This window comes from Lepidochelys kempii, chromosome 14 (genome assembly GCF_965140285.1).
Source record: "Lepidochelys kempii isolate rLepKem1 chromosome 14, rLepKem1.hap1, whole genome shotgun sequence".
In the NCBI taxonomy this organism is placed as follows: domain Eukaryota; kingdom Metazoa; phylum Chordata; order Testudines; family Cheloniidae; genus Lepidochelys; species Lepidochelys kempii.
Window position 1 is genome coordinate 37,901,650 of NC_136393.1, and position 19,483 is coordinate 37,921,132.

Sequence of the window (19,483 nt, forward strand, 5' to 3'; positions counted from 1 at the left end):
TTGGAATTAATTTGCAAACTGGATACAATTAACGTAGGCTTGAATAGAGACTGGGAATGGATGGGTCATTACACAAAGTAAAACTATTTCCCCATGTTTATTTCCTCCCCTCCACTGCTCCTCGGATGTTCCTGTTAACCGCTGGAAATGGCCCACCTTGATTATCACTACAAAAGGTTTTCTCCCCCCCGCCCCGACCCCCGCTCTCTTGCTGGTAATAGCTCATCTTAAGTGATCACTCTCCTTACATTGTGTAAGATAACACCCATTTTTTCATGTTCTGTGTGTATATAAATCTCCTCACTGTATTTTCCACTGAATGCATCCGATGAAGTGAGCTGTAGCTTTCAAGAAAGCTTATGCTCAAATAAATTGGTTAGTCTCTAAGGTGCCACAAGTACTCCTTTTCTTTAAGGGCCTAACTGGCCCTTAAGACGCTGATATCTTCCCTCACTCAGGCCTGTTACCAGCCTGCTTATTTGTCCCCTTCCACTGAGTGTTGAAGGCCACTATAGCTGGCACAGAACAGCAGTCATGAGTGAAAGAAGAAAACGCCCCTCTGGGGCAGCACTCAGAAAAAGAAAGAAAGTGAAGGAAGCTTTTCTATCTAAGCAGGAAGGAGCTCTCCTGAGATACACAGACACAAATGTTCACGGTGAGCCTTCCGGCCCCAGTGAGGATGTGAGTGGTGAGGAGATGCCTGATCTTCCAGTTAGTCGGAGTGCAGGTGACCTGGCAGCTACTGCAGCATCCCTATCTCCATCTCAAATGGATGTAACCATGCACATTCCTGAAGAAAAGTGTAGACCAGAGAAGAGTGTGGTGGAGGCACAAGAAACAGCTGCTCCTGAGTTTAGTTCCTTAAGTCTAGATGATCCAGGACTGTGGACCCACTTGAGCAGTAGCCCGAGGGACCTCCTTGTACTGCATTGGCCTCAACAAGTGAAAAACTTCATGTTCCCCAAAGACAATGAAAAGAGAAGTTTCCATCCAACACTTTACTGGTGTGAAATCCCCAATGGTGACAAAGTGGAGAGGCCATGGCTTATGTACTCAAAAACCCAGAATGCTGCATACTGGTTTTGTTGCAAACTCTTTCCGTCTAATGTTCCAGCCACATTGGGTTCTGCAGAAACAAAGGACTGGAAAAATCTGGCTAGAAATCTGGCATGCCATGAGAAGGCAGCAAATCACCAGAGAGCATTCCATAGGTGGAAAGAGCATGAGATGAGACTAAAGGTTAAAGGCCACCATAGATGATCAGCATCAAGAGAAGATTGCATCAGAGTCTCTTTACTGGCAAAATGTTGTGAAAAGGCTCATTGCCATTGTGAGAATGCTTGCTACCCAAAACCTAGCACTGCGTGGCACTTCAGATCAGCTGTATGTGCCAAACAATGGAAATTAACCTTAACTGATCTTAAAATTGTGGAGCTGATGGCTGAGTTTGATGCTGTATTCCAGAAGCAGCTAAGAAGTGTCACCACCCAAGAAACGTGTACACACCACTACCTTGGAAAAACAATTCAACATGAGATCATACAGTTACTGGCAACAAAAGTCAAACAGAAGATGGTGGCAGATCTGAAGTCAGCAAGATATTACCCTGTTATTCTGGACTGCACACCTGACATCAGCCATACAGAACAAATGACTTTAATGGTGCGTTTTGTAACAACAACAGAACCTAGTGAAAATGTCCCTGCAATGGTGACTGTCAGAGAGCATTTTCTAGAATTTATTGACATTGATGATACCACAGGAGCTGGTATGACAGATGTGCTTCTTAAAAAGCTGGAAGATATGGGAATTGCGATAGCTGACATGAGAGGTCAGGGCTACGATAATGGTGCCAACATGAGAGGAAAGAACAGAGGAGTGCAGACACGGATCCGAGAGTTAAACCCTCGAGCTTTTTTTGTCCCATGCAGTTCTTATTCATTGAATTTGGTGGTCAGTGATGCAGCATCAGCTTCTAGTGAGGCTGCTGAATTTTTTAATGTAATTCAAAGCGTCTATGTATTTTTCTCGGCATCAACTCATCGATGGCAAATTTTGAAGCAACATCTGGGAACATCCTCTCTGATACTGAAACCACTGTGTGCCACTGTGACGAAGCGGGACTGTTCGTAGTGTTTCCTCTGAATATTGTGGGGGTGCCTCAGTTTCCCCTAGGCAGTTCTTAAGTATCTAGGTGGTGGGATAAGGGCATATGATTGTTGCAGAGCCCTAGAGGGCAGGTATGTGCAGGGGTCTGGACACAGAGAATGGCCAACACCCTGTTTCCTGGCAACTGATGGCCTGGGCCCTTCCCCCCTGCAAGGTGAGAACTAAAGGGTTGGAGAACAAAGGAATCAGGTGACCTCCTGGCCCGGGAAATGGACAAAGCCCAGAAGAGGAGGGGCTGGAGGGAGTTTCAGTTTTGAGGCTGGCTGGGGACATGGAGTGAAGTACAGACGTGGTTGTCTGGCTCACTGCCCCCCAAAATGGACCCGGCTGAGGGGTCCTGGTCTCTGCACCTACAAGCTCTGTGTTAGACCGTGTTCCTGTCGTCTAATAAACCTCTGTTTTACTGGCGGGCTGAGAGTCACATCTGACTGCGGAGTTGGAGTGCAGGACCCTCTGGCTTCCCCAGGAGCCTGCCTGGGCGGACTCGCTGTGGGAAGCGCACGGTGTGGCAGAGGATGCTGAATGCTCTGAGGTCAGATCCAGGAAGGTGGAAGCTGTGTGAGCTGTGTGTCCTGCAGACAGTCTGCTCCCAGAAAGGAGACTTCCCCAGAGTCCTGACTGGCTTCGTAGGGAGCAGTTCCAGAGCATCACCCAGGGACTCCGTGACAGCCACACAATAGGAAAGTTGAGTGGAGGCGATAAAGCCTATCAAACACCAAATTGGGAAGATAGATGATGCCATAGTTGCTATTATGGAGGATAATGCTGTGACAGGAACTGTTTGTGGGAGAACAGTGGCAGAGGGAAATGGAATCACCAGAAACATACATAACTTCAAATTTCTGTGTAGCTTAGTGTTGTGGCATGACATAATGTGTGAAATAAATGTTGTAAGCAAGAGACTCCAAGGTGTTGACCTTGACATATCTGGAGCAATGGAACAACTGGACAAAACAAAGTCATACCTACAGTTTTATTGCTCAGATGAGGGATTTCAAAATGTTTGAAAAGTGCAGAGAAGTTGTTAGAGGAACTTGACACTGAAGCTATTTTCCCACCCATTCAAGGATACAAGAGTCACCGCAGAAGAAGACATTTTGATGACGAGGCACGGGATAATCCCATCAGAGACCCCAAACAACAATTCAAAGTTGAATTCTTTAACCAGGTGCTAGATTGTGCTATACAGTCAATTGAAGAACATTTCATGCAGCTCAAGGAACACAGCAGTATGTTTGGGATGTTGTATGATATTCCAAAACTCCTCACTGTCCCTGAAGAAGACCTACACCAGCAATACAGGGCACTAGAGACAGTGTTGACACATGATGACATGCGCGATATTGATGCGAGTGATTTAGGTGATGAACTGAAAGCCCTTTCAAGATACATTTCAGCAGGATCAACTCCAAAGGCTGTCCTGGAATATATGTGCACAAAGAAGATGACCCACCTCTTTCCAAATGCTTTTGTTGCTCTGTGCATACTTCTAACACTTCCTGTAGCAGTTGCCAGTGGAGAACGCAGCTTCTCCAAGCTGCAGTTAATAAAAACTCATCTGTGCTCCACAATAACACAGGAGAGGCTGGTCGGCCTTGCAACCATCTCAACAGAGCATGAGCTGGCCCAGACGGTGGAAGTTCCAGCAGGAAGCAGTTCAAATCTTTGCAGCCAAGAAGGCACGGAAAGCACCACTTTGATTATTCAAACAGACAAAAATGCCAGTGTTTACTCTGCAGACAAGAAAAGTTACATTTGCTGTTCAGGCGTTTAAAAGTTAAATGTTACTTAAAATTTTGGAACCAGGCATTTTAAGTTGTTAGTTCAACGCTACGAACTGCTGCCTGCACAATTTGTGACCTGTAGTTGCTACTGACATCTCTATTCTCCCTTTTACTGCCATGAAACAATTTGCTGCCTTTGCCTTTCCCCATCCTGCCGTCCAGAGGGAGCACTCCCATCGCAACTTGCTACCTGTCACCTTTCCCCATCCTCTACCTTTCCCCATCTCCTGGCCCAGGGGTAACAGAGCACGATGATGGGGGTTCCCCTATCACAGTAATGCTACCTCTCCCTTTCCTCATGGTCTGGTCCAGGGGCAGCGCGTTATGACAGACGGGGGCATTCCTGTCACCATTTGCTAGGAGTGTGACATTTCTATTTTAAATTTGGACACAAATAAAGTACCTCTGTGATTGGGAAATGTGTTCTACAGCATTAAACCTCAGGGCGAGTGTTTGTAAACCCCAGAATGAAGGCGGTGTTATTTCTTTATTAGTCTCAGTCCATTACAGATTAGAACACAGAGTTTAATCTGATCAGGGTTTAAATTCTTGTAGTGTATTTCGCGGAACCCCCCATGCCCTCCTCCAATATGCGATAAAAACTCCATCGGGGTTGAAAATATTTACCCGAGTTCCACTCCGGACAGCTCCAGCTGAATTTAAGCCCTGAATCTGAAAATCAACCCCCCTTTCGCCTGTCTCCCATTCTCATCCTCAGGGTTGGCTGCGGTGGCCCATGACTCCAACTCCTCCGGTAGCCATGGGGCTCGGGGGTGGCACGGCATCACCGCAGAGGACAGCATGCAGCTCCTTGTCAAATCAGCATGTCTGTGTAGCCGCATCAGAGCGACTGCTTCCCTCCCTCGCCTCCTGGTACGCCTGGCGCAGCTCCGTGGCTGTCACATGGCAGGGCTGCGGGACCCTCTTCTAGCCCTTCTCCCCCATGCTCCGAGCAATCTGCTCATAGACGTCCACATTTCTACGCTGGATGAGAGCCGGGCCTGCACAGCCTCTCCTCCCCACAGACCCAGGAGCTCCACCACCCCCTGAGCGGTGCCGGCAGCAGAGCATTGGGAGCCTGGAGCCTGCTCAGCTGGGCAGTTGCTAGGTGAGCTCTCCATGCAGAGCAAAGAGGAAATGGAATTTCAAAAACTCCCAGTCCTTAAACAGGAGGGGCTTGTTCCTGTGACCCTGGCTGATGGGCAGCAGAGTTCAAAACAGTGACCAGAGTGGGTCACAATGGGGCATTGTGGGACACCTCCTGGAGGCCACTTAAGCTGATGTAGACAACGCAGCGTATACACTGCCACTGCGTTGACCTAACTATGTCGACGTAAGCGCCGGACCTCTCTTGGAGGGGGAGTTATTCATTCGACGTAGCAGGCGAGTTAGGTCGGTGGGAGGTACACTGTAGTCTGGACGCTGACATTATTAGGTCGGCGTTTAAGCTGCCAGACTTCGACCTAACTCTGTAGTGTAGACCAGGCCTTAGTTGCTTAAGTCCCTTTGTGAATCTGAGTCTTTCTTTTAATGTTGCTCAAATCCTTTCTCTTTCCAGTTTCGTAACTTGGAGACTTGTGTAAACAGTAGGGAAAAAATGACACCCAATGAAATCCATTTATTGGCTTTCCGGGGCACAGTTTTAAGGTATGATCTCGGAGGCTGAAGAGAAAAGAAAGGGAAGATTTTCTCAGTGAAAGAATAATTGAACATGAAGATTGGGGTCTTGTTATCAGCATCGTAAAGTGCCACTTGCTCTGATAAACCCTGATCTTTGTGAGTCTTATGCTCAGAGTCACAGAAGTCTGTGGGTAGGTGAGAGCCTGGAATTGGTTCCAGCAGAATCTCAGAGCCCAGATGCCCTCTTCAGGTTTTACACAGAACCATCTCTTTCTCTTCACTAAAAAGAAAAGGAGGACTTGTGGCACCTTAGAGAATAACCAATTTATTTGAGCATGAGCTTTCGTGAGCTACAGCTCACTTCATCGGATGCATACCGTGGAAACTGCAGCAGATATTATATACACACAGAGATCATGAAACAATACCTCCTCCCACCCCACTGTCCTGCTGGTAATAGCTTATCTAAAGTGATCATCAAGTTGGGCCATTTCCAGCACAAATCCAGGTTTTCTCACCCTCCAGCCCCCTACACACAAACTCACTCTCCTGCTGGTAATAGCCCATCCAAAGTGACAACTCTCTTCACAATGTGCATGATAATCAAGGTGGGCCATTTCCTGCACAAATCCAGGTTCTCTCACCCCCTCACCCCCCTCCAAAAACCACACACACAAACTCACTCTCCTGCTGGTAATAGCTCATCCAAAGTGACCACTCTCCCTACAATGTGCATGGTAATCAAGGTGGATTTCTTTGCTTTTAGAGCTTTCGCTTACAGTTACCCAGCTGCTTTTCTTCAAGCCCCTTCAAGGCATTTGCTGGTGGGTCTGTCTAGCCTTTCAGGACAGAGCCGTACAGATCTAATACCCTTGTGACAAAGTCCAAGACCAGAAGATTGAAATAAACTTTATTGTGTGAATTTACTCATCTGAATCTACAGCATCCAAATAACTAAACAGAGCAAAATAGGAGCATTGAGCTGGGGAATAGGAGGGAGAGGGAAACCCCACTATGGTTTTTATATTCAGAAGTAAAGAGCAGAGGACTTTGATGGATGACCTGAAATGAGTCAGAACTTAGGCCAGGTCTACACTATAAACTTCCATTGGTAGAACTATATCGCTCAGGGCTGTGACAAATCCACACCCCTCAGTGAACGCAGTCGTACCGACTGAACTCCTGGGGTAGACAGCGGTACGTTGACGGGAGAGCTTCTCCCCTGGACATAGCTACCACCTCTCAGAGGTGGATTAACTACACTGATGGGAGAAGCTCTCCTGTTGGCACAGGAGCGTCTTCACTTAAGCATTACAGCGGCGGAGCAGCACCGGTGCATTTGTTCTGCTGCAGTATTTTAAGTGTAGACCTGCCCTAAGACAGGCGGGCTCTGCTGTGACCCTGAGAGTGGCTCCTGGTTGGCCAGTTTTTGTGTGCCTGGAGGATCACAGAGTTACAGAGACAGGCATGTAAGAGGGTCAGGAAACTCCTGTCACCAGTATAATGCTAAGCAAGTAAGTCTTGTCCTCTCTCATCATTTTATTGTGAGTCTCGCAGCACTTGGTGTTTTTCTTAAAGTCCCAGCAGCTGGAGTAGGTAGATTGCAAGGCAACCTCAGATTATATTACAGATACATTTCCTGCCTTCACATTTGTGTAGCAAAGATTGAAAATCGGAAACAAGAACACCCCAAAAGCTGGGAAACCAGAAGGCAAAGAAAATGACACAATATTTAAAAAGATGTTGCAGCCAATCTCATGATTCTGGGGGGCCTGACACACTTTTTGAATGCTTCAGGTTGGCAAGACTGTGATTAGAATGGCAAAGTGTGATAGCTGTAATTTATATATTACCTATGTCTTTGCTCTACTTTAGATAGCTCATATTGAGTGATCCCTATTCCTCTGTCACAGGGATTAACAATATGTCGGCCAGTGAACACATAACGGTATGCTTACCAGTGAACTCAAATTCTACACGCCGGCTCCCAAAGAAGGGGATGATCTTCCCAGTGAAAGGGGATGTGAAAGTAAAGATCGTCTCTCTGCCGGAAGATGTAACGTCATAAAATGTAACTTCCTCCCCTTCATAATCCAGATAAAGCCCAATGTTACTGGGGCTACGAGGTAGGGCCAGAGCAGTCTCAGGGGAGGTGAGGGCCGAGTACTCATTCCCTGTACTCTGCAAAGCCCAGATCCCCTCCTCTGGTGTACGGCTTTTCGCTCCCTCATGTATCACAGACTCTTTGGCAATGCCCAAAACCCAATTACGTTTGTTCCCCACTTCCACTTGCCAGTAACACCTCCCTGAGGTGAAGCCCTTATAGCCCAGCACACAGGCAGCAGGGTAAAACCTGTTCTGTGTCACTAAATATCCCGTGTCTTGGTATTTCTGTATCACACTCTCATCTGTGGACACGACTGAACAGGGAATCCCCAGGTCTGGATCCGGAGTGGCCTGCACTGCACGAGGGGAGAGAGAGGCAGGAGGAGAGTGTTAAGTACCCAAAGCACCTCCCACCCGCCGATCAGCTCCTCCCCGTCCCTCCCAGCGCCTTCCTCCTGCCACGGATCCATTGTTCAGCGGTGGGCAGGAGGTTCTGGGGGGGGGGGGAAGAGGGAGGAGTGGGGGCAGAAAGAGGCAGGGGAAGGGGGCAGAATGGAGCGGGGCAGGAAGAGATGGGGCAGGGGTGGGGGCTTGGGGGAAGGGGTGGAGTGGGGGTGGGGCCCGGGGCAGAGCAAGGGTCAAGCACCCCCTTGGGAACTGGGGAAGTCGGCACCTCTGTGCAGGCTAAACCACTCCAGTGCTGAGAGTGAGAGAGTCTGAGGCCAGAAGGGACCATCAGGTCATCTAATCTGACCCCCGTATATCACAGGCCACCAACTCCACCCAGCACCCACCTAACGCAACAACCAATATTAGCCCAAAGCCTGACAGCCTACAGCCGACCGTGCTATGATGTGCCACAGGCAGAGAAGAGGAGGCACCGAGGGTCACCAGTGCCCGAGGCCCCCGCAATGCAGGGAAATGATTCGGTGAGATACCCCCAGATAATCCTGGCACATCACCCGCAGCCACATGCTGCGGAGGAAGGTGAAAAGCCTCCCCCCGAATGCCACTGCCAGCTTGACCTGAGGGAAAATAGCCCTCCAGTGCCTTTCCCCCAATTCGCCTGTGAAAGACAGACCGGGTACCCCACGAATCACTGGGAAAGAAACTCAGAATAGCTGGTCAGCCAGGGGATGTGCTCCCAGAGTCCTAGAGCCACAGCAGCACCCGTGAGGACCCAGTAAGTGAGGTCAGGCTCAGCAGCATGGCTCCTTGCACCCAGCCCAGGCTAACCTGGGTGCTGAGCCCCAGGGTTCACTCTGCAGTGCAGACAGACCCTTACGGGCAGAGCTCAGCCCTGGGGGAGGCTAGGACCATTTCTCATGCTCCCCAGTAGCCTGGCTGGGGTGGGCCCTGAGTGTCAGTCCTGGGGAGCTGCCTGTTGGCTGAAGCTGAGCAGGAAATTCCCCATGGTTCCCGCCAGGCATCAAGGAGGTACTGTTAGGAGGGTGTGAGAAACTGGGATTTTTTTCAATTTTTTAATGAAGCCTATATATGCCTCAGTTTCCCAATATGCAACGTTGTTACCCAGTGGGTGACAAAAATACCACAAAAATAGAGATGATGAGTAATTTTAGGCACCTACAAGGTTTGGTTGCAGCTAAGTGGGGGTCTTTGTGAATCCCAGTGTGGTCTAATTCTGGGACTGAGGTGCCTAAAATGGCAAGTAGACCCCCTCACCCCAAGTCCTTTTGTGAATCTAGCCCATACCCTTTCTCTCTGCATTTGAGCTCAGTTCATAGGGCCGGGTCTCAAGAGAAAGGAAGGATTGGAAGAGAGGTGATTTCATGTTGTCTTGACTCTGGTGACATTTCTACCGTTAATTAATGTAACCGTGATTGAGAGAGACCAGCTTTGGAGCTTACTCAGAGCTCTTCTTCAGGTCCATGTAGCTCAAAAACTTGTCTCTGTCACCAACAGGAGTTGGTCCAATGAAAGCTATGACCTCCCCCACCCTGTCTAATATCCTGGGGCTGACATGGCTGTCGCAGCACGGCATGGAACCGTGCTGTAATTCTGAGAGACAGCCCAAAGGAAAAGACCACAGAACGAGAGGCAGATCGGAATGGGGAGACCTTTCCAGTGAGACCAAACTAAAGTGAAATCATCGTCCAAAATATATTGTCCATCTCCTGCCTTACTCCAACGATCTCAAAGCACTCGGTGGCATTCACTAATTAGCACAACAAGGTAGGTTGGCCATTATTTCCTCCTTTTTCAAGATGGAGGAACTTGAGGTACAGAGTCTGGGATTTTCAAAAGGGCTGAGGCCACGTGGTGGCCAACTCCCATTGACAGTCAGAGAGAGATGGGGCCTAAATCCCTTAGGTCCCTCGAAAAATCCCAGCCATGGAGGTGAAATTCAACATTTTCTAAAACATCTGGCGATTGTGTGTCTCTGAAATGCTGAGTGGCCAATTTTGACACCCATGGTTGGGTCTGAGACAATCCAAGTGGAGGCCTGGCAAACTGGCATCAGCCCTGAGCCCTCCCCATCCCACCCACAGACGTCTAGCTGTGACGAGCTGAGAACTAATAGGCCAGAGTCCATCTCCTTCCACAGTCAGAGGCACATCTCGATGTGCCATCGCCATATCATGAGCCCAAATAACTGTTAAGTTACCTCTGAATTTCTTCAGAGCCTCCTGTAGACAAACATTTCTTTGGGAAGAGACGCCAACTCTCTCGCTCACATCCTGTGGCACAGCCATTGGTTTCTCGAACTTCACCTTCTCACACCTGGGGGGGGGGGGAAGGGGGAAACACCCTAAATCTTTTCTTTCTTGAGAATGAGCTACCAGAGGCTGCTCTCTTGTGGGCTCAATGAGAGCCTCTAACTCCCACTGGTGAGACAATTCATCTCCTCACTGGAGTTTTTAAATGCCTAGCTCCTCCAATGGGAGTTAAAGAGAGTAAGGGGTCCACAGGCTGCCCCTCAGAGAGAAGGGCCTAATCTCATGGGAAAGGATGCTCCAGTGGTTAAGGGGTTGCTGTAGGACTCTGGAAACCTATGTTCCACTCCCTGCTCTGCCACAGCCTCCCTGCATGACCTTGGGCAAGTCACTTAAGGCTTGATTTTTAAAGGTGCCTCCTGGGATTTTCAAAAGCACCTAACCAAGTCAGGCTCCCAACTGCCACTGATCACAATGGGAGGTGCCTAACTCGCTTAGCTGCTTTGGAAAACCCCACCAAGTGCCTAGCTACGTCTCAGGTGACTAAATGCCCTGCAAAATCTGACCCTGGGGGGAAAGTCCCCTTCTAGCACCACGACGCGTGAGGGGGAGTGGGAAGGAGTCACGTACCTGCTCCAGGTGCTTTTGATGTCCTAGAAAAGAGAAAGAGTTCAGTCCCAAGTGCCACAAGATGCAGATCGCTTCTGCTCTGCAGGGGATTTGCTTTGCCATCCCTAGTTGAGCTCGAGATGCAGTTCTCTGCTGTTCGCAACTTCAAAAGTCCATTCACAGATTTCGATGGAATGGGACCCCTAAGCACACACCATGACTGTGGGTTTTCTCCTTCTAAATTCTATGGCATTTGCTCAAACAGACTGATCAGACGCATGAATCCTTGACTGCCACATGCAACTGCTGTGTCCAAAGTGTTTGCCTTTCTGCATGTATGCAATTCTGCTCAGCAGTTCTGGAAGCTGGATTCATTCTCATTTCTTAATAGGCCCTGCAAAGAACTTTGCTTTCCTAATCTCTCACTTCCTAGAAAGTGGAGTTGTGCCTTTTATTGCTTTCATATCGTTAGGGCCCTTCATTTTCAGTTTTTATTTTAGTTAATTTTTCCTGGGATTTTATCAGTGTTTATTACCACAATAAAAACAGGTGCAAATCAGTGCAGAAAACTATTAAGTTTTCTGGTTAAATATCGGGGTTTGTTTTGGTGGATGGAAAGACAGGGAGAAAAAGTATTCAGTAGATGAATGCTTTGAATTCTGTTCATCCCTGTGGTTTGCTGCAGAACTAAAACAGAACTCAAAGCACAAGGGCCCCCCTGAGTTTAAGAAAACAATATATCTGAAATCCCCAAATAAAACGTTTCATTTGAACAAACAGGTTACTGGTGTAGAATCATAGAATATCAGGGTTGGAAGGGACCTCAGGAGGTCATCTAGTTCAACCCCCTGCTCAAAGCAGGACCACTCCCCAGCTAAATCATCCCAGCCAGGGCTTTGTCAAGCCTGACCCTAAAAGCCTCTAAGGAAGAAGATTCCACCACCTCCCTAGGTAACCCATTCCAGTGCTTCACCACCCTCCTACTGAAAAAGATTTTCCTAATATCCAACCTAAACTTCCCCCACTGCAACTTCAGACCATTACTCCTTGTTCTGGCATCTGGTTACCACTGAGAACAGTCTAGATCCATCCTCTTTGGAACCCCCTTTCAGGTAATTGAAAGCAGCTATCAAAAAATCCTCCCCCATTCTGCTCTTCTGCAGACTAAGCAATCCCAGTTCCCTCAGCCTCTTCTCATAAGTCATGTGCTCCAGCCCCCTAATCATTTTTGTAGCCCTCCGCTGGACTCTTTCCAATTTTTCCACATCCTTCTTGTAGCGGGGGGCCCAAAACTGGACACGGTACTCCAAGTGAGGTCTCACCAATGCCGAATAGATGGGAATGATCACGTCCCTCAATCTGCTGGCAATGCCCCTACTTATACAGCCCAAAATGCCGTTGGACTTCTTCACAACAAGGGCAGATTGTTGACTCATATCCAGCTTCTCGTCCATTGTAACCCCTAGGTCCTTTTCTGCAGAACTGCTGCCTAGCCATTCGGTCCCTAGTTTGTAGCAGTGCCTGGGATTCTTCTGTCCTAAGTGCACTTGTCCTTGTTGAACCTCATCAGATTTCTTTTGGCCCAATCCTCTAATTTGTCTAGGTCCCTCTGTATCCTATCCCTGCCCTCCAGCATATCTACCCCTCCTCCGAGTTTAGTGTCATCTGCAGGTGCAATTGCTGAGGGTGCAATCCACACCATCCTCCAGATCATTAATGAAGATATGGAACAAAACCGGCCCCAGGACTGACCCTTGGGGCACTCTGCTTGACACTGGCTGCCAACTAGATATGGAGCCATCGATCACTACCTGTTGAGCCCGACAATCTAGTCAGCTTTCTATCCACCTTCTAGTCCATTCATCCAGCCCATACTTCTTTAACTTGCTGGCAAGAATGCTGTGGGAGACCGTAGCAAAAGCTTTGCTTAGAACGATTAGTCTATAAATATTCACCTTCGATAATTGGGCCACACCATTTGCAGCGCATACGCGCAGCTTCATCCTTCTCTCCTGTTGTTGTTTCTTTAGCCCTTTTGAATACTTCCTTGTGTTCTGAAACGTATTCTGAGGTAGATTTTCATTTTTCTTCCCATTTTAGTGCGTCAAATCTTGAACCCATTGTCCACTAACAGTTTGAAATGTGTACTTGGTGGGCGTGTGATTTATCAGTCGGTTCAGACGCACACGCACTTCAGAGCTTGCGTGCGTGCCTGTTGGTTTATTGTGTGCATCTGCTAGACAATACGTTCTTTCTTCAGCAGGCAGCTGTGCATATACACACAGACTAATGTATTATCGGAATACAGAGATCTCATGCAATGTATTGTATTTTCTTAATTAAACAAGTTTTTTGTATATATTTGAATGATAAAAAAGTAGGATGAAAATCAGAAAAACCTCAATAATACTTTTTTGTAAAACCCAGAAATTTTTTGGTAAAAATTGGTTTAAACTGAAAATGAAGGGGCTTACACAGGATGTCTCAAAAAGGCCTGAACCATCTGCCTTTAAAACAGCAAAACTGTTTCCACATTGGAAATATTAGAAATGTCACATTTTGTTTTCCCTCACTTCGCTGAAGGACACACTGACAGTCTCCATTGTGGAGTAGGACCTCTCCAAGAACTTAATAAACTCCAAAGCTAATCAATCAGAATCTCTCCCTTCCCTGGGCAGGGATCTGGGTGTCTCTGTCTCACCTGCAGGAATTCACTTGTTGGCTGCTGACACTTCTCTTCTATCTCACTGATCAAGTCACCGAGACGGGAAATCTTTTCAGACCGTTTGGTGACATTTTCATCCTGTATCTTCACAATTTCCTTGTCCAGCTCTTCCAGTTGGGCCAGCAGGAGTCGCTCTTGCTCATCCAGGAACTGCCGCAGTTGCTCAAATTCAGACATGATCTTCTGCCTCTCAGCTTCTATCTTTCCCTATAATGAAGGGACACAAACAGGAAAGGACAGATCAAGGACAAGGGTTGCCAGATGTCCAGTTTTCAACTGGGAAGTCCAGTCAAAAGGGAAACCTGGCAGTGTCCGGTCGGCACTGCTGACTGGACATGAGAAATCCGGTTACCCACAGTAACAGGCTTCCACCACCAGAGGGCGAGACGAGCAGCAGCTGCTGCTGGAGCCTGGAGGAGCACTCAGGGATGGCTCCATGGGGGGGAGAAAAGTACCGGCATCTCCCCCATCCTGCTCCAATCACCCCTCCACCCCTGGAGCGTGGCTCTCCCTCTCCCACCCTGCCCCAGTCACCTCCACCACACCCCTAGAGCTCTGCTCAGCTGGCAGGGGGAGGGAGGTGGAGAGAGCAGCAAGCGACAGTGGGAGAGGGACAGAGGAGTGGGGGGCGGGGCCTCGAGGGAAAGTGGCGGCAGGGCACAGGGCAGGTTCCGGTGCTCAGCATCCGGTTTTCACAAATGAGAAAGTTGGACATCCCAGACTCTCCCCATGTCCCTGATAGGAACAGTTCTTAGAGCCCTCTTTTCATATCAACCTACTACAAACACATGGTTGAGATTTCAGGAGAATATGCCTGACAGTCTCTCAGCTGGCCTGAATGAACAACATGTTCCGAAGTGCCTTCGGGACGTACGCCTCCAGTTCCCATTTTCAAAAGGTCACTTTGGATGCTAAGGAGCCTAAGTTTCTTTGAAAGTGACTTTTGAAAATAGGACAGCTCTCCCTGCATTTTAAGCCCCTAAATACCTTTGAGAATCTGGCCCTTAACCACTTGCAAAATTGTTAACCCTAGGCTCCAAAATCACTTAGGCACTTCTGAAAATGGCACCCAATCTCTCTAAAATGATGAGTTTTCAGGTCTGAGTGGCTTAGTATATTCTGTTGATCATCTAGAATCTTCCAATAGCAGAAAGGTTGGAAGGGGGGAGGTCTGACTCAGAATCAGAAATACATTGGCAGAGAGTTGTGGAGAAGACTGAAGAAGGAAAGGGTTCTGCTGGTTATCCACATAAAACACCAGTTACAAAACACACCATGCAAAATGCTTCTTCTCCAGCTTTTGCATGTTTCATCTGGCATTCTGTTAATTACACTGTTCCAGAGGAAACCAGTTGTGCCTGGTGGAGATTCAGGAGGAAGATTTCTGAGATACAAAACAGCCACTGGGTGCCTAAGTCCTACTGACAGTCCATGTGAATTAGGCACCTAATCACCATACGTGCCTTTGAAAATCTCCCCTGAAATCAGTGTTTGTAGCTGGATGTGTGGGGAATAAGATCAGTGCTTTAAGTTGAAACTGGAAGCCAGTGGAGGAATGAGCCCAGAGGGATGATAAACAAAGATAAACATGATCACACCCTGCAAGGGTGTCTCAACAAGAGACAAAGTGCTTGAGGTTATCAAGATGATGTTTAAAAAAAACGTGAACGGTACAGAGCAGAACAGTGGTTCTCAAACTTTTTTACTGGCGACCCCTTTCACATAGCAAGCCTCTGAGTGTGACCCCCCCTAATAAATTAAAAACACTTTTGAATATTTTTAACACCATTATAAATGCTGGAGGAAAAGCGGGGTTTGGGGTGGAGGTTGACAGCTCACGACCCCCCATGTAATAACCATGCGACCCCCCGAGGGGTCCCGACCCCCAGTTTGAGAACCCCTGGAGTAGACGTTTCTGGATACCAGGGAATAATGTACGGATTATCAAGAGGAGCGAAGTTCGGTTTCAGATCGAGTGGCGTAAGGAATACATACTCTGCAATATCCCCGATTGGGGGTAAGAGGTTAAGGGGTCAAAGTACAGACATTGAGACATGAGGGTGCGTTGTTCATATAATAGGTATGTTCAGGTGTGGTATATAATGGGTGGATACAATCATGAGGATGGATTGACCCTCATTTTGTGAGATTTAATGTTCAGTGAGTTTATGGTTCCAGTTCATATGGTCCAACGGACAAAGTCTCTCGGTCCCCAATACATCACAGCTAACCCTGATCTGAGCTTGACCTTGCTCCCAGTTAGCACATTTTATCTCAGTTTAACTGGACAAGGTGAACCCTACACACCACACTAGGGTCAAATTAAACTAGGTTCAAAATGTTTGCCTGTGAGGGCCTTGCACCAGAACAAAGACATTACATTAAAAAGTGATTTGAGGTACATCTGTCCTACACAAATGTTGTGGTGGTGTGTAGAGGACGTACACTATATGCACCCGCTAACATGGGCATAAATAGCAGTGTAGATGGCGAGGCATGGCTTAAGCAAGTAGAGTCGCAATATGCCTGAACCCTCTGGGTATAAACCCTACACACAGGGCTCTATACACCCCCAAGCAGGGCCTCCCCCATCTACACTGAGTGTCCCGCTGCTTCCCCAGTGCCAGAGCCTTTCCCCACCACAGGAAAAGGCTCCAGGGAGTGGGGGAAGGCTCCGGCCGCTCTGCTGCCTCCCCCTGCTGGAGTCTTTTATTCACACATGTAGCTACACATGACAGTGTGGACACAGCCTGTTTCTCACTGTGCTGTGTGGCTACACATACCCTACAGGATGCCCCCAGTGGTGTGCCGTGTAGATGTAGCCATAGCTAAATCAAAGCAGTGCTGCGTGTAGACCAGGGCTGACACTCTCCCCACAGAGAGAAATATCACCCCTGACTGATGTAACTTCTGGACCATAACAATGGGGACCTACCAGATATTCCTGGCTTTGCGTCTCTGCATCCTGTTTCCACTCCAGAAGTTCTCCTCTCTCTTGCTTCAGTGTGTTCAACTGGGTTTGAATTTGTTCCTGAGGCAAGAAAAACAATGTTTGGGGTGGAGGGGAAGGTCAACCTGCTAAGGTGTCTGTCCTCTGTGCAATTTATATACATTGCAGTGCTGATTTCATTATCTGAAGCTGGGATTTTCAAAGAAGTCTCATGAAGTTGGGTTCTCAACTACCATTGATTTTCCATCTCCCTCTCAAGTTGCTCTAGGACGGTGCTCATGGCAATGTCACAATTGACTCTTGAGAGGTGGGAGACTCAAATCTCTTCTCCTCACCAGGCAGAGGGAGAACTTGAACTGGAGTCTCCCACATACAAGGTGAGTGCCCTACCCCCAGGCTAATGGTTATGAAGAAAGTCTTCAACCTAGGGGTGACAGTGGATGAGAAGCTGGATATGAGTCAGCAGTGTGCCCTTGTTGCCAAGAAGGCCAATGGCATTTTGGGATGTATAAGTAGGGGCATAGCGAGCAGATCGAGGGACGTGATCGTCCCCCTCTATTCGACATTGGTGAGGCCTCATCTGGAGTAGTGTGTCCAGTTTTGGGCCCCACACTACAAGAAGGATGTGGATAAATTGGAGAGAGTCCAGCGAAGGGCAACAAAAATGATTAGGGGTCTGGAACACATGACTTATGAGGAGAGGCTGAGGGAACTGGATTGTTTAGTCTGCAGAAGAGAAGAATGAGGCGGGATTTGATAGCTGCTTTCAACTACCTGAGAGGTGGTTCCAGAGAGGAAGGTTCTAGACTATTCTCAGTGGTAGAAGAGGATAGGACAAGGAGTAATGGTCTCAGGTTGCAGTGGGAGAGGTTTAGGTTGGATATTAGGAAAAACTTTTTCACTAGGAGGGTGGTCAAACACTGGAATGCGTTACCTAGGGAGGTGGTAGAATCTCCTTCCTCAGAAGTTTTTAAGGTCAGGCTTGACAAAGCCCTGGCTGGGATGATTTAATTGGGGATTGGTCCTGCTTTGAGCAGGGGGTTGGACTAGATGACATCCTGAGGTCCCTTCCAACCCTGATATTCTAGGATTCTATGATTCTTCCCCGGCCACGTTGTGCGGAGCAACACAGGTGCAGAACTCCATCTTGCATGAAACAGCTTAGGTAGCTAAGCCACTCGACTCCAGGAGAGGGGTTCCCAGGTGTGGATCAGAGACAGGCCCATTCCTACACCAAACTCTGGGGGAGTTGGGGCTTAGGACACACCCCTCTCATCAGTATCTCCGGCGGGCTAGTCTCCCCAGCTAGCATGCTGGCTTTTGTGGATGCCTCTCTCCCCCCAAATGCCTAATTCAGGATTTGTTGTTCCAAACTGTACCAGATGACCGGAGGATAGCTGATGGAAAGCCAGCTTTTTTAAAAAGGCTCCAGAGGAAATCCTGGCAATTACAGGCCGGCAACCGTAAGGGCTTGTCTGATTGTCAGATGCTGGGACTGGGCAACAGGGAATTAATCCTTTGGTAACTGCCGGGTTCTGTTCATTTCCTCTGGGGCACCTGGCATTGGCCACTGTTGGAAGACACGATACTGGGCTACATGGACCACTGGTCTGACTCAGTGCAGCCGTTCTTATGTCCTTAGTGATTTTCTAGGTGTCTAAAAGTTAGGCATTGCAGTGCTGAGCATCACAACACCCAAGTGCATTTGGGGATTCGGGCCTAAATCTCCTTTGCAAATGGGACTTCGGCTCTAAAGTCAGTTGGTGCTCTTGAAAATGTGCTCGAAGGATCTTCTTCTGTAATTCCCCGGGGGTGAGGTGTTGCAGAGCCAGAGAGAGGATTTAAAAGGACAGCTCCCATTCATTTCATGGCAGCTGGGCATCTCAGGCCCCATTCTCAGCCCTGCTTCCTTTCCTTCTATGCTGTATATGTCATGCTGCCAGGGAAGAGAGAGGCCTTTGGGGGCACCAGACCTAATATAGAGACCTAGGGACTCTGTGTAGAACAGCCCTTTGCATCCAGCGAATCCTCCAAGTGCTGCAGGGCAAAGGGTTGAAGTCGTATCCATTTTGCAGCAGTGTAGGGTAGGGTGCCCTGCTCCCATGCAATGACAGAGAAAACTATATGAAGAAAGCTGAACATCAGAGAGTTAAAGCTGAGCAACTTAAAGGGAAGGGAGTTTTGGTAGGAATGTTTAACACACTTTTAAAAAAAAAATAGTACATTAAACTCCGGTGCCTAATGAACACTTGGGAGAAAGAGACTCCTGGTTAAAAATCCAACACACTCACAAGGTGCATAAATATTATGCTCGATTGTTCGGCATGGGGGAAAGGGCTTGTTCAACATGGTCCTGGGAATCAGCCATTTTCTTCCTTTAATCTTATTGTGGCACTACTACAGCCCACTTTGTCCTTACAGCTAGCGTGGCGTACAGCACAGTGGATTCTGCCCCGAGGGGATTGCTCTTTCCAGCAGGTTTTTTAAGGTTTCAATCCACCTGGGCTTCATGGGCCCTAGAATGTTGCAAAACTTCAAAGGTTGTATGGGCAGGACGTGAGCCACTGGTTCAGGGAGGCTAACCCCCAGTCCAGCCCCTTCTGCCAGAGGCCCCCCCAGACCAACCGCGGGGGAAGAGCTGCAGATCCCCGGCAGGAAGCAAGAGGGAGTCTGGGGGTGGAGGGGGCCACGCAGGGCTCTGCCTCCCCTGGCCCGTCATATACCTGTCGCCCATGATTTCTGCTTCAGGAGCAGCGAAGTGACCATCCTTCAGCAAACCCAGGAAAACGGGAATTCATCATCCTGGTTTTTCCTTGAGGAAAAAGTTACGCAGATTAACCTTTGT

The 19,483-nt window shown here is 48.2% G+C and overlaps 3 protein-coding genes across 3 annotated transcripts in view; 1 reads left to right on the top strand and 2 right to left on the bottom strand.

The window, feature by feature from the left end:
* LOC140898396 (uncharacterized) overlaps nt 1–19,483 on the top strand; it is a 305,360-nt gene that overhangs the window by 46,787 nt on the left and 239,090 nt on the right. The window lies entirely within an intron of this gene.
* LOC140897491 (zinc finger protein RFP-like) lies at nt 7,391–14,149 on the bottom strand. The gene is made up of 7 exons (XM_078848657.1): nt 14,144–14,149; nt 13,665–13,895; nt 10,985–11,007; nt 10,306–10,421; nt 9,637–9,698; nt 9,393–9,495; nt 7,391–8,035 (listed from the first exon to the last, which is right to left on the bottom strand). The coding sequence occupies exons 1-7, from the start codon at nt 14,147–14,149 to the stop codon at nt 7,470–7,472; spliced, it is 1,107 nt and encodes a 368-aa protein (XP_078704783.1). The 3' UTR covers nt 7,391–7,469.
* Nucleotides 7,470–19,483, bottom strand: part of LOC140897492 (zinc finger protein RFP-like) — a 60,035-nt gene continuing 48,021 nt past the window's right edge. The window contains exons 4-8 of the mRNA XM_078848655.1: nt 16,624–16,719; nt 13,665–13,895; nt 10,985–11,007; nt 10,306–10,421; nt 7,470–8,035 (exon numbers count right to left, since the gene is read on the bottom strand). Of these exons, the coding sequence (XP_078704781.1) occupies nt 7,470–8,035; nt 10,306–10,421; nt 10,985–11,007; nt 13,665–13,895; nt 16,624–16,719 (1,032 nt within the window). The remainder of the gene's footprint in view (nt 8,036–10,305; nt 10,422–10,984; nt 11,008–13,664; nt 13,896–16,623; nt 16,720–19,483) is intronic.

Excerpts from the sequence above, each read along its gene's own strand:
- LOC140897491 (XM_078848657.1), bottom strand. Across the intron at positions 11,008-13,664 it reads CAACAAGTGAATTCCTGCAG|GACATCAAAAGCACCTGGAG; the intron begins GTGAGACAGAGA and ends TCTCTTTTCTAG. Across the intron at positions 9,699-10,305 it reads GGCTCTGAAGAAATTCAGAG|AATTACAGCACGGTTCCATG; the intron begins GTAACTTAACAG and ends GCTGTCTCTCAG.